This window comes from Sinohyriopsis cumingii, unplaced genomic scaffold (genome assembly GCF_028554795.1).
Source record: "Sinohyriopsis cumingii isolate HCF-2022 unplaced genomic scaffold, ASM2855479v2 utg003461l, whole genome shotgun sequence".
Classification (NCBI taxonomy): Eukaryota; Metazoa; Mollusca; class Bivalvia; order Unionida; family Unionidae; genus Sinohyriopsis; species Sinohyriopsis cumingii.
This window is the reverse complement of record NW_028316493.1, coordinates 1-13,913: the sequence shown is the minus strand read 5'-3', so window position 1 is coordinate 13,913 and position 13,913 is coordinate 1. Positions and strand designations below refer to the sequence as shown.

Here is a 13,913-nt window from a genome sequence, read left to right as displayed (position 1 = left end):
CTCAATAACTCAAAATCACCACTTTTCAGATAGGTTGTACTTGGGGGTAAGGATTAAGACAAACAATTTTATGGTTAAAAGATTTGGGTCAAGGTTTCTAAGACTAAAAATAAAAATAGCTTTGGCACAAAATATTTTTCTGCATCACATTAATGGACCAAATTTATGAATGGCTTGTACACGGGGCAATGAAGAAGTGTACTGATTCGGGGGCAGAACATCAAAGGTCAAGATAACTGATTGAAGGAAGAAAATTGACTTCCTCTGCACAGTAATGCTGATATATATATATATGTATGTATGTATGTGTGTATAAATATATATATATATATATATATATATATATATATATATATATTATATATATATATATATATATATATATAGATAGATAGATAGATAGATAGATAGACAGACAGTAATACACCATTTAGTGAAAATTGGCTAGGTGGGACCTGTATTTCATGCTTGACGTTTGCTATTAGCTCAGTTTTATACTTGGCATATAGATGCACCACTTGTGAAATCAGTCACCATAAGGTATATTTCACATTGCAGTTACCTTCATTTAAACTTGCTTCATTTTTGGGGAACTAAAGACTGCAGATTAATTAAATATGATGTGTAGATGTATTGTCAAGTGCGTTACTTGATTGCAACTAAAGAAACTTTCGTGCTCCAACCATACAGCCATTGGAGGTTTTCTCATTTGTGTTTTCTGCATCAGCCAGTATCACCTTCCAACTAATGCATTAATTTGGCAGCCTTGTGGACACAAGGTATTTAGTTAAAGCTTTTGAAAAAGTCAGAGTTTTCTCAACCTTGAAAGGTACTTAGATTGTTGTGTTTAGAAGTGTTAGAATTTGAGGTCAGCTCCAAAGAGTACAGAAAGCTGCTTGAATTCAGGTCAGCTCCAAAGAGTACTAGAAAGTTGCTTGAATTTGAGGTCAGTCCAAAGAGTACTGAAAAAACGCTTGGAAACGCTAATTGGCTTTTGAAATGTATTTGAATTTCCAAAGCATTTCATTGAAAAACATTAATTTACCAACATAAATATAAAGAAATTTAAAAAGGTCCATTAGAAAAGGTTAGAAACCCAGTCTTCCTGAAGTTTTTGATTACCATGTTGGGTAGTTTGCATATTCTATGTTTTTATTTGTTCTCGGCCTCATTTTGGATTGTAACCATCTAATGTTGTATATGAAAGGATTCTTTGTTAACTGGGCATCTAAGGCTGATAGAAATAGTTGGTCACTTGCTTTATAATGCGAAGCATATTTTTAAATAAGATTACCGTCATCATTATACATGCTGTATGTACCATATATACTTGGTTATAAGTGGAGTCAAACTACAAACAACAATGATTGTGATACGCCATATCATAATGTATCTGCAGACCTGGGTGTATGTTTTTGTTCTAGTGATTACTCTTAACAAACTGTACAGCCCCAGATTTGCTGGAACATTATACGACAGCAGATCTGGATCTGTGCAGTCTGCAGTTGGACTCGACTTATAAGCAAGTATTACACTAAGTATAAGGTCAAACAATACACAAATAACTATGGATCACTGGTAGCTGATATCACCTTGAGTCATACTAAAGTTGTGAACATTTCCATCAACCTAATACCAATCATAATAATCAAATATACAAGTCTCAAACAGCTTGAGACAGGTAATACATTTCTTAGTAGAGTACAGTTTTATTACCACAATTGTCAGATCAGAAGAGCTTCTTACATGGACTTTTGGCTACAGCCATCTTTGCTAGCCAAGGTTCCAGTATTTAACCCTTCTACACCTTGGTAAATTGATCAAATATTTATTTGCAGTGTCATAGTGACATCTGTTGGATTTCATGAGTTGTCTACCTTAGTATGTTATGATAACTAACCAGTTGAATGTAACAATGGTGTATTATACATTGACCAAAAATGGTGGGGACAATTGACTTCAAAAAGACACCATGTAAGTTTAATGTTGAAAGTAAGACTACTTACCAGAGAGAAGCTATTACAGGTGTATTTGAGTTAAAGGATGTATTTGTATAAACATGGACCAGCAGTGGAATATTGCTTATTTATGAGTACATTCCAGAGATTGTGTAGGAGCAGTGCTCAGATATGAACAACTTGATTTAGATTGGATGCAGTGGCTTGTACCGCATCTATCGAAATTCACAGACCCAAAGCACAAAATATCAGATCAATCTACCAAGGTATAGATAGAGTTAAAATATTGGAACTTTGGCTAGCAAAGATGGTCCACCATATCTTTTCCTTATGTACATACAGACTGCATTTTATTTAAAGCTTGTCAGCTTGGCTGAAAATTCTCTCAGAAGAAATACTAGATGCTGGCACCTCAATGAACTTATTTAGTTTGTATGAATCCCATCTAAAACCATAAATGAATATAAAGCATGTCCAAATCTCCCCTCTAACTTTTATGTTTTATTTACACATTTTTCAGAAAATACTTTCATCTAAATGTACTTATATGCAGCATGATTGACCCTTTCAATCTATATTATAATACAAAAACAATTTTATCTATATGTTGTTCTTTTGAAATAATATGGCAAGACTTGCCAAGAAAAATCGTAATTCAAAACAAAAATGCTTTCATTCGATTTTATGTATACTTTTTTCCTATCTATTGAACACATATTTTTTTGCACAACTTGCAAATCAAATTTTGTCAAGTTTAGATTATCTTAACTAATTTAGCCATAGACCTGTGTGTCTAGCTGCTTGTGCCTCAGAGAGTTTTTATCTGATTGGAAAATTTTGTAAACATCATGCAGATGCATTCACTCTTACCTTAATTTCTCTTCTTATATCCAGTAAAAATCCACAAAATTTTCACCAATTATTCCAAATTATTTTGTCTACACAGTGATTTTTTTTTTCCTATTTGTCAAAGTCTTTCACAACTTATTTGTACACTATTTACAAAATTATGTGCAACATTTTTAGAAATATCATGTCATCAGCCCTTAATTTCATTGAAATAAACCAGGAAAATTTAATATGTGATGTGGATTGAAACATTTTGCACATAAATTTACTTGGCATTGTTCACATCCAGTTGTTGGTTCAGATCGAACTTTGTTCAGTGAACACATTTTGCAGGTTTTTTCTTTGGCATGACCACTGGCCAATGTTGACCTTGCTGAATCAGGGGTTGAACTTTTACTTCTCTATTCCTTTTACCTACAATTCCTCCAGGTATTTGATATGCAAGATTAATTCTAAACTCCATCTGGGTTCTAGCTCTTTCCCTGTTGTTTTTGGTGATGATAGTATGGTTCCCCGATTCTTTCATTAGCAAATATGACTTGTCTATTGAAATGTCAAAAATGGAGAAAAAAAACATGCTACCGCCATTTTAAGGACTTTCTACCAGTGTTGTAAGTTGCTCGCATTTGATCCACATGGCCTACTCTATTCATGTACATGTTGTACAGTTGAACTGGGAGTGGACATGGAATATCCTTAATTTGAACCATCTTTCTACTTCCAGCTAACAGATGTGGCCTTGCCATCACAGTTGGTACACAGTATAGTGATATTCTTGTTGTCACGCCAAACTGTAACTCTCATGTCTCCTTTCCGTTTGATTATGCTTTGACCCTGTCCTTCAGCTTTATTTTGTGTAATCCAGATGGAAGACCCTTTCGATTTGATCGAACTGTTCCGCAGCCATACATACCTTTTTGTCAAAGCTCAAGAAATAGGCCTGGAGATGTAAAACAAACTGTCGGTGTAGACATAGTATCCAAGATGAAACAAAGGTTCCATCAAATCGAAAACAATTCTGGATTGTTGTCAGCCCTTCCGATATAAACCTGAAAGTCCCCAACATATCCATTACGGGGATCCACTCAAACCCATACTTTGATGGTCAGTTTTAAAGGAATATACCGCGTAAAGCCCAGTCATCCTGAAAATCCCATCATTGCTTCATCAATGGACACCTCACGATGTGGGTTGTATTCTCTAGTGCATGTGTTGTGAATATGCTCCAATATTGGATGAATATGGGCCAGTTTGTCATGCCGAGGTGTTCTTTGAGGTGGATTGTTGGTGGTGTCAGTCACATGAAAATATTTCTGTAGGTTTTCGAATCTTGTATGACTAAATTTCAGTTCAGTGCAGGAAGGATGGAAAAGTTTGTCCTTATACCAGTACATATCTTGGGCTGGTGCTGGAATGACTCCCATAACAACACGAGCTCCAATCAGAGCTTTTATCATGTCTGTTGTTGTTGGATACCATGTTTTATTTGGTGATACCAATATGTATTTTTGGGCATATGCATTGGTTTCATTTGCAATGTTCGAGTACAGTTCCTCTGGAAATAACAAATAAAAAAAATTGATTTCTCTTTTTTCCTTGTCCACGTTCATTGTGAATGGCATTGATTCATATATCTTAGTAGAAAATTAATTTCGATGTCTGAAATGTTATGTTTTATTTAGCTCAGAAAGTGCTTGTTTTTGTTGCTGCAGGTATAATTTATGTAGGCACACAATCAAGTGTTGCAATGCAGGATGGAAAATCTTATATTTTCACTTGGGAAAATATTGAAATGAAAAAAGAAATATAAAAGTTATTTTGCCAATAAGTTTTTATTCTTCACATTTTAATATAATACAATTTTTTTCATTATTTCTTAAGCTGCAGAAGACTTAACCATGTCAGATTTCCAAAAATTTGGTTAACTCATTCAGCCCCAATCCCACAACTTTTACCTTCTGCTCATGCGCGAGCAAAATAACCAATGGAAAACAATGTTTCTAATACAAGTAGGCATTAGGCTAATGGAAAATCTGTTGGAAGTTGATTTATTAGGATGTACATGTATTCAGAAATAGCCCCCAAAATGTGTTTCCTACTCACATTTCAGGCAAAAACGACAAAAACCTTTGGGGCTGAATGGGTTAATGGGTGATATTTGGTGACATCACCAAAATCTGAATGTTACTTATCTGTTTCGTCATTTGTGCATCAGTATGTAGCCATTCTTTGACAGTTTCTGAGAAATTTCCAAAAACTTGGTTAACTCATTCAGCCCCAATCCCGCCTGTAGGCGTGATGAGGCTGTACCCTACTTCCAAGCTTTGCAGCATCAAGGTCATTTAAGATACACCAAAGTGGGTGGTGTTACAAAAAGCAGACATATATAGCTCTACAATGATTCCAAATACTCTGGACATTCTAGTTGCACTACAAGATACAGAGGGGAAAAACCTACATTTTTTTTCCCTTTTTTTTTCACCCAAAATTCGCTTGTGGCCGGAATCTGTTTTTTTGGTCCGGATTTTAGTTCTTTTGGCATCAAATCTAAGGCAGACTGGTCTGAACTGCCCTGAGACAGGTGAACCTTTGCAAAAACTAGGATAAGGTGGGCATTTGGAATAAAGAGTGGTCTCCTTACGAAAATTATGGGTCCATTAAGCAAAAAAACATTATAAAAGAATCCAACTTTTACCCTTCTGCTCATGCGTGAGCAAAATAACCAATGGAAAATGATGTTTCTAATACAACTAGGCATTAGGCTAATGGAAAATCTGTTGAAAGTTGATGTATTAGAATGTATTCAGAATAGCCCCCAAAATGTGTTTCCTACTCGCATTTTAGGAGAAAACGAAAAAACTCCAGGGCTGAATGAGTTAAGCACTAACCTTCTATTATGTGACACTGAAGATTAGTATTATAGCCCAGGTGAGCTGCCTCAGCATGTCATTGGGTAAAGCACTTTGCATCCATTTCCTCAGAATGTTATAGCGAAATAAAGTGTGGAAAATGCTGATAAAAACCAACCTGCTGTTATTCTGTTCTGTGGCAGGACTCCTTGTTTATTGGAATACTTGTTGAATCTGGATGTTAAGCTTGTGTTTATTGGATTGACATTCTGATGTATGTCTTAGTTTTCAGGAGGAGACTTCAGCTTTGTAATGATGAATAAATCAGATTTGGTAGAAAAGTTGGAAAGTAATGGATGTACTTGGAACACAACTTAAATGTACAGAGTATTGATTTCTACACCTCTTGACAGTCATACATTTTTCAACAGAGTATGAATAGTCCATAAATTGAAAAGAGTTCATTATTTTAAAATGGACATTCAGTTAGTACATTAGGATATGGTGAAAGTTATTCTTTGTAAAATAATCTGTATCATTGTATGCTTGTTGATTTATCAAAAAGTCAATTTGACTTGCTTTTCTTTCAGATTCCTTAATTAAGATGTCCATTTCTACAAAGAGAGGAGTTCTGAGTACGTCCTTATGGAATGAAGTGCAGAGAAACCAGTCCCAAGTTGCTAAGATCAATCTGTCATCTCTTGAGCAAGATCCACAAGATGATACAGTCCTTGAATTTCCGGATGATCCAGATTTTGACAAAGTAAGGAAAATCCAGTATTTAAAAACATTTTCCTTGTATGGCTCAGTGCACTTGAGTTTAATTCTTGGTATCATGCTGTGTGCAGCTGAATGGTTCCATTGGTTATGAGGCATTGGGGGTTGTATAGAGTTCATAATTCCAAGGGCAGTACAAATAAACCCACCACAAATCAGTTAAATGCCGATATTGATATGCAAGGTAATGAATGATATAAGATTAATATACTATTCAGAAATGTCACCATGTAATTGCATTAAAAACACTGAAAGATTCTCTTTGTACCAAACTAAATATTTATGCCACTTGCACAATTTTATTTTACAAATATAACAGTGTGTCTGATTTTTGTACTGCTTTATATGCATACTCTTTCCTGGGCTAGAAGATCAAAATATTGATGTTCCAAACACACTCACTCTCCCTTCTTCATGATGTAAGACACTGTTGTTAATATTTTCATTCAGGCATGAGAATTCTATTAGGACTGTCAGATCTGGTTGACGCAAGTAAGTAACAAATGTCAGAGTTATTTTCCTTTGCTGGTTGTTGTTGAGCTATATAATGATAGAATTATAAGTTAAAAAATAAAAGAATGAAAACAATTAAAATTGTATCACCCTAAAAAATATTATGAATTGAGATAATTTAATGACAAGATTTTGTGGTTCTTCAAGAATACAAGAATACATTTGAACTGCTCATAATATGTTCTAGGAAATCGTGAAGACTTGCAGATCCTGCCCTATCAGGCTGTAAACATTGTTAACAGTGTCATTTGGCTTGTTTCAGTTTTTCCAGATGTTTTTGCATACACAAATTGTCACAAATTCAAGGAAAAAGAAGGAATTCAAGATGACTGTGGCACAGTAATATATAGCTTTACCTGAAGCAGTCTGTACTTTTTTTTATTTGAAAGATAATAATGTAAATAAGTAATTAAGAACCAAAATTAAGTAAATTGTATGTTTAAATATATTTATGGAGCTTATAGCAATTATTTTGTGTCCTTTAAGTTTTAAATGAAATTTCCAAACTTTGTATTGATTAACTAAGAGCTATTACAGTAAAGCATAATTGGGACCAAGGAAGACAATTTCCATTTTGGACTAGTCACTCATAGATTCAAGTTAGAAATTAGTATCATTTTTACATGAACACTTAATCAGAGTACCCTGTTTTGCACAAAAAAATACAACTAAAAAACTGCATTCCTTGAGTACCAGATATACTTAAATAGAACCACCCTAAATTTGAGGAACATGACATTTTGTATGTTTACTGAATTATATTTTTTATTACCCTTGGAATATGCTTATTTACCAGTCAGCCTAAAGTTTGAATGGATTCAGTAGCAAAAAGTAACAAATTGCCAGCCAGAAATTATTATCTGGTACCTACTATAGAAGCTGTTACCCAGAATTTGTTGTCAGATAAAATTGAAGAATGACAACTTTGATTAATTGATGGTGGTTAACAAGAGAGGGCAAGAAGACCAAATTTTTCATTGGGGCCATGGGTGACTGGGTGGTTTTAAGTGCTTGCCATTACAGATCACTTACATCTCACCTCTCTTCACCTGGGCTCAAGTCTCTGCTTGCGTGTGTATGTGAGAAAGCTTGCCAGTAGCTTCCCATGGGTTGTTGATTCTGTTAATTCTTCTTAGGGTTTTTTCTGTGTTCTTCCTCCATTAAATATGCTGGCTGTGTTGTATAACCTATCATGTGCTGAAAAAAGATGTTAAACCCACAAACCAAACCAAACCAGATGTTTTGTCCTGTGGTTAGAGACGAGAAACCTGTTTTGAATATAATGACTAGAATGAGGGTTTGGAAGATGATTCACTATCTCTTGAATCAAGTGATCATGGAAAGATGAAAATTTAACTTTCTAGTCTATATTCCATGTATACAAAGGGAAGAAACTATTTGCAACCCTTTCCTTTATTTCATCTGACCACTGTTAGGTGGCTATTGTTGTTTACCAGTTCTTTGCTTTAATGATATGATTTGCATATATAATACATCTCACAATATAACCTCAGTTAACCTAGTGGATTATTGACCATCCATCAATAAAGTCATTTCTGGGCTTGTCACCCATCAATGGAATCTAAACATTTTTATCATTTTCATATGAAGTACTTGAGTAAACAGAGTACCTTCTTATATGTTTTTAAAACAAATACCTCACAATGTACCAAATATTCTGACAGCCTAAATTTGAGATATAAAGACATTGTGTGTTTTGTGATATGTTGTATTACCTTATGTATGTTCAGTTACCTTTTGATCTGAGGTTTTGATGGATTTAAAATGAAAAATCATTAGTAACAAATTACAAATTGGCAGCAAAAAATTGGTTTGAGTTGCTAGCTATTATAGATCACTGACATCTCGCCACTATCCATGTGGGTTTGAGTCTTGGCTTGGCCAGTATGGGTATGTGAGAAAGCTTGCCAGTAGCCTCACATGGATCAGTGGTTCTTCCCTGAGTTTTCCCTGGTTCTTCTACCACCAAATATAGTGGACACCATGTATAGCTAATCATATGCTGCAAAATGGTGTTAAACCCAGAGACAAGAAAACTGTCAAAATATAATGACAAGAATGAGGGTTGAACAACTTTTCAATGGAACTACATGAACACTTTCAGACTATTTATTTCCATTGTTGTTTTATGGGTTTATTTGTCATCCTTATCATTTCAGATTAAACTATCACAATCTTGTGTGCCAAAGTCAGCTATACACAAGATGTTTTACACTAGCACAAAGTGTCCATCGACTTCTAACCGAAGTGTCTTTTCAAAGTGTTCATTAGGAATTTTTTCCATGGTTTCACCAAATAGTCGGTAAAGATGGGTCAAGTATCAGGTGAAGTAAAGTGATATAACCTCCAGTAGTGGCTTGGAGTTACAAGGAGAATGTCCTGTCTTATCTTGGTTGGCCAATGGAAGTAAGCCCCCTCCCCAACTCCATCTTCGAGTATGGTCCAAGTACTTGTAAGTCTGGGCAGATGGGCTATTTTTGTTGTGGACTTGGATGATTGCATTGCCAACAGTCCAGGGCATATAGTGCCATTCTGGCTGTTGCCCAGCTTCCCAGCTGGCCAGATTTTATGGTCAGTGACAGAAAGTCCATCACTTTGGCAAAACTTGCTGACTATACATTGGTATGCAGAGCTATATGGGGATCTGGTTAGCTGATCCATCCATTTCACTGGATGGACAAACCAGGCAGTTACTGAGCTAGCCATCCTGCTGAGATTTGAGTTGTCTGCCCAGTCTGTTGCTTGGTCATCCATCCAGCCTAATGGCCAATGCACTTACTGGCAGTTCATACTGGCAAGACCAACAGTGGCACTTTCCTGGTTAAATTCTTCCAGAAATGAAATACATTTACTATGGCATTCATTTCTAAACGTGGAGACAATTCTGCTAACCCAACTTTGCCACTGGTCATTTTGAAGATGGACTCTCGAACCATATAAGCTAGTGTCTAAACAGATTGTAATAGTTGGCTGTCTTTTTTTTAGAGGAAGTCCTGCTATGAGCCATTATATGTCGTGCCACTTGTGCAGAAAATACACTGATTCGCTTAAGATCATGCACAGTTAACCTTGTCAGGCTTCTAGCTACTTGATCTGGCATGCACATTTAACCATCTCAGGCTTCAATCTACATGATCTGGCATGCACAGTTAACCTTGTCAGGCTTCAATCTACATGACCTGGCATGCACAGTTAACCTTCTCAGGCTTCAATCTACATGATCTGGCATGCTCAGTTAACCTTCTCAGGCTTCAATCTACATGATTTGGCATGCACAGTTAACCTTCACAGGCTTTAGTCTACATGATCTGGCATGTACAATTAACCTTCTCAGGCTTCTGTTTACATAATCTTGCATGCACAGTTAACCTTTTCAGGCTTCTATCTACATGATCTGGCATGCACAGTTAACCTTCTCAGGTTTCAATCTACATGATCTGGCATGCACAGTTAACTGTCTCAGGCTTCTATCTACATGATCTGGCATGCACAGTTAACCTTCTCAGGCTTTAGTCTACATGACCTGGTATGCACAGTTAACCTTCTCAGGCTTCAATCTACATGATCTGGCATGCACAGTTAACCTGCTCAGGCTTCAATCTACATGATCTGGCATGCACAGTTAACCTTCTCAGGCTTCAATATACATGATCTGGCATGCACAGTTAACCTTCTCAGGCTTCAATCTACATGATCTAGCATGTACAGTTAACTGTCTCAGGCTTCAGTCTACATGATCTGGCATGCACAGTTAACCTTGTCAGGCTTTAGTCTACATGACCTGGCATGCACAGTTAACCTTCTCAGGCTTCAGTCTACATGATCTGGCATGCACATTTAACCATCTCAAGCTTCAATCTACATGATCTGGCATGCACAGTTAACCTGCTCAGGCTTCAATCTACATGATCTGGCATGCACAGTTAACCTTCTCAGGCTTCAATCTACATGATTTGGCATGCACAGTTAACCTGCTCAGGCTTCAGTCTGTATGATCTGGCATGCACAGTTAACCTTCTCAAGCTTCAATCTACATGATCTGGCATGCACAGTTAACCTTCTCAGGCTTCAGTCTACATGTCCTGGCATGCACAGTTAACCTTGTCAGGCTTCAATCTGCATGATCTAGCATGTACAGTTAACTGTCTCAGGCTTCAGTCTACATGATCTGGCATGCACAGTTAACCTTGTCAGGCTTCTAGCTACATGATCTGGCATGCACATTTAACCATCTCAGGCTTCAATCTACATGATCTGGCATGCACAGTTAACCTTGTCAGGCTTCAGTCTACATGACCTGGCATGCACAGTTAACCTTCTCAGGCTTCAATCTACATGATCTGTCATGCACATTTAACCTTCTCAGGATTTAATCTCCATGATCTGGCATGCTCAGTTAACCTTCTCAGGCTTCAATCTACATGATTTGGCATGCACAGTTAACCTTCTCAGGCTTCTGTTTACATAATCTTGCATGCACAGTTAACCGTCTAAGGCTTCAATCTACATGATCTGGCATGCACAGTTAACCTTCTCAGGCTTCAATCTACATGATCTGGCATGCACAGTTAACCTTCTCAGGCTTCAATCTACATGATTTGGCATGCACAGTTAACCTGCTCAGGCTTCAGTCTGTATGATCTGGCATGCACAGTTAACCTTCTCAAGCTTCAATCTACATGATCTGGCATGCACAGTTAACCTTCTCAGGCTTCAGTCTACATGTCCTGGCATGCACAGTTAACCTTGTCAGGCTTCAATCTGCATGATCTAGCATGTACAGTTAACTGTCTCAGGCTTCAGTCTACATGATCTGGCATGCACAGTTAACCTTGTCAGGCTTCTAGCTACATGATCTGGCATGCACATTTAACCATCTCAGGCTTCAATCTACATGATCTGGCATGCACAGTTAACCTTGTCAGGCTTCAGTCTACATGACCTGGCATGCACAGTTAACCTTCTCAGGCTTCAATCTACATGATCTGTCATGCACATTTAACCTTCTCAGGATTTAATCTCCATGATCTGGCATGCTCAGTTAACCTTCTCAGGCTTCAATCTACATGATTTGGCATGCACAGTTAACCTTCTCAGGCTTCTGTTTACATAATCTTGCATGCACAGTTAACCGTCTAAGGCTTCAATCTACATGATCTGGCATGCACAGTTAACCTTCTCAGGCTTCAATCTACATGATCTGGCATGCACAGTTAACCTTCGCAGGCTTCTTTCTGCATGATCTAGTATGCACGGTTAACCTTCTCAGGCTTCAATCTACGTGATCTGGCATGCACAGTTAACTGTCTCAGGCTTCTATCTACATGATCTGGCATGCACAGTTAACCTTGTCAGGCTTCAGTCTACATGACCTGGTATGCACAGTTAACCTTCTCAGGCTTCAATCTACATGATCTGGCATGCACAGTTAACCTTCTCAGGCTTCAATATACATGATCTGGCATGCACAGTTAACCTTCTCAGGCTTCTATCTATATGATTTAGCTGTTCAGAGACAAGAATTGAATCTGGTAGGTTCACTGGCTGCAGCCAAGTCCATCAACAGACCAATTTGAAGTCAACACAACCTTACCACAGAACCAGAATAGTACTTTCACTAGATTCTCCAGTTGATTTTATTTTGTGAAAAAACAATAAAAACCTTAGGTGACTGTCAAGATGCTCAGCATTCTCTTCTCCTGTTACCTATTCTTCTAACACAGTATGAAATGTATTCAGAAGAGAAGGATTTTTTTAATACTAAATTATGTTTCATCAAGATTATCACTAAAGGAAAAACAGGTAAACACATCTGTAGCTGCTTAGTGATGGGGGGTAAGGATAATGGTTGGGAAGAGTTTTTTCTCTTAATTTATGAGGCACATAGATGGGAAAGATAAACTTTCATTGTTTTTTTATTACTGGATTCAAGAGCTAGCAAAGGATCTTCCTAACATTACTGTGATTGGGTAATTAGCCTAGGAGAAACATAATTTACTAACAAATTTACTTTTTAAATGTCACTCGTTTTGTGGCAAACACATGCTACCTGGAAAAAATTGTATTACATGTTGGGTGCAAATCATATCGTTTATTGTATTTTTTATAATTTTCATTTACTTTTTCTGCCTTAAAGGAGCTGTTGTACACGTTTAAACCAGGAAAGCTTCCACCCTATCGATTGATTTACTATCAGGCTCGTAATGTTCTCTTGGATGAAGTTCAGGCACTCATCAGGAAGAATAATGGAAAGGTATGTATTAGATTTTTTTACCCATCAGAAAATGTTAGCACATTGTGTGAGGAAATTGTATTTGCACATTTCAATAACTTTTTGATTTTTCAGTCATGAGTGGATAATATTTGATTGGAAATAGATATCTTGAAATTATGGATCCAGATTTCTGTGCGTAAACTCTAATTTGCTGCTTGTCATATATGGATTCCCAGTTTTTCATATATGAACTACTTGCTAAACTGATTTAAGCAAAGAACTTGGCCAAAATCATTGAGTCATCAAATCTAGGACACAGTTTCAAATTTGACAGAATTTATGTCTCAGTTTAATAATTCTTCCCATGATTATGCATTGTGCATTCCATCAGTATTTTCTATTTCCATCTTCTCAGAAACAACAGGAGCAGTTTTAACTCACTCCGAAAGCATTACGATATTAAGGCTTAACAAATTTATGTAAATGGTGCCAGCCTGCCACCAAACTTGACAGAAAGCATTTTCAGATATTATGTACACCTCTCCCTTGATAACTCGCGCACAACGGGGTCCACAAACATAGACTGCACTGTAAGCGAGGCGCGAGTTACTGAGGGACCTCCAACAATTGAAAAAAAAATCACTTTGACATCGAAAAAACCGGGGGGTGGGGGGGTGGCATTAGGGAACAGGGCTGTTTAATGACTGAATCCTCGTTTTACAATCACATTGA

The 13,913-nt window shown here is 36.9% G+C and overlaps 1 protein-coding gene across 1 annotated transcript in view; it reads left to right on the top strand.

Annotated features, from left to right (window-relative positions):
• Positions 1–13,334, top strand: part of LOC149769615 (general transcription factor 3C polypeptide 5-like) — a 52,098-nt gene extending 38,764 nt beyond the window's left edge. The window contains exons 6-7 of the mRNA XM_089949811.1: positions 6,247–6,419; positions 13,104–13,334. Coding sequence (XP_089805937.1) covers positions 6,247–6,419; positions 13,104–13,319 — 389 coding nt within the window. The 3' untranslated portion in view covers positions 13,320–13,334. The remainder of the gene's footprint in view (positions 1–6,246; positions 6,420–13,103) is intronic.
• The last annotated feature ends 579 nt before the right edge of the window (positions 13,335–13,913 follow it).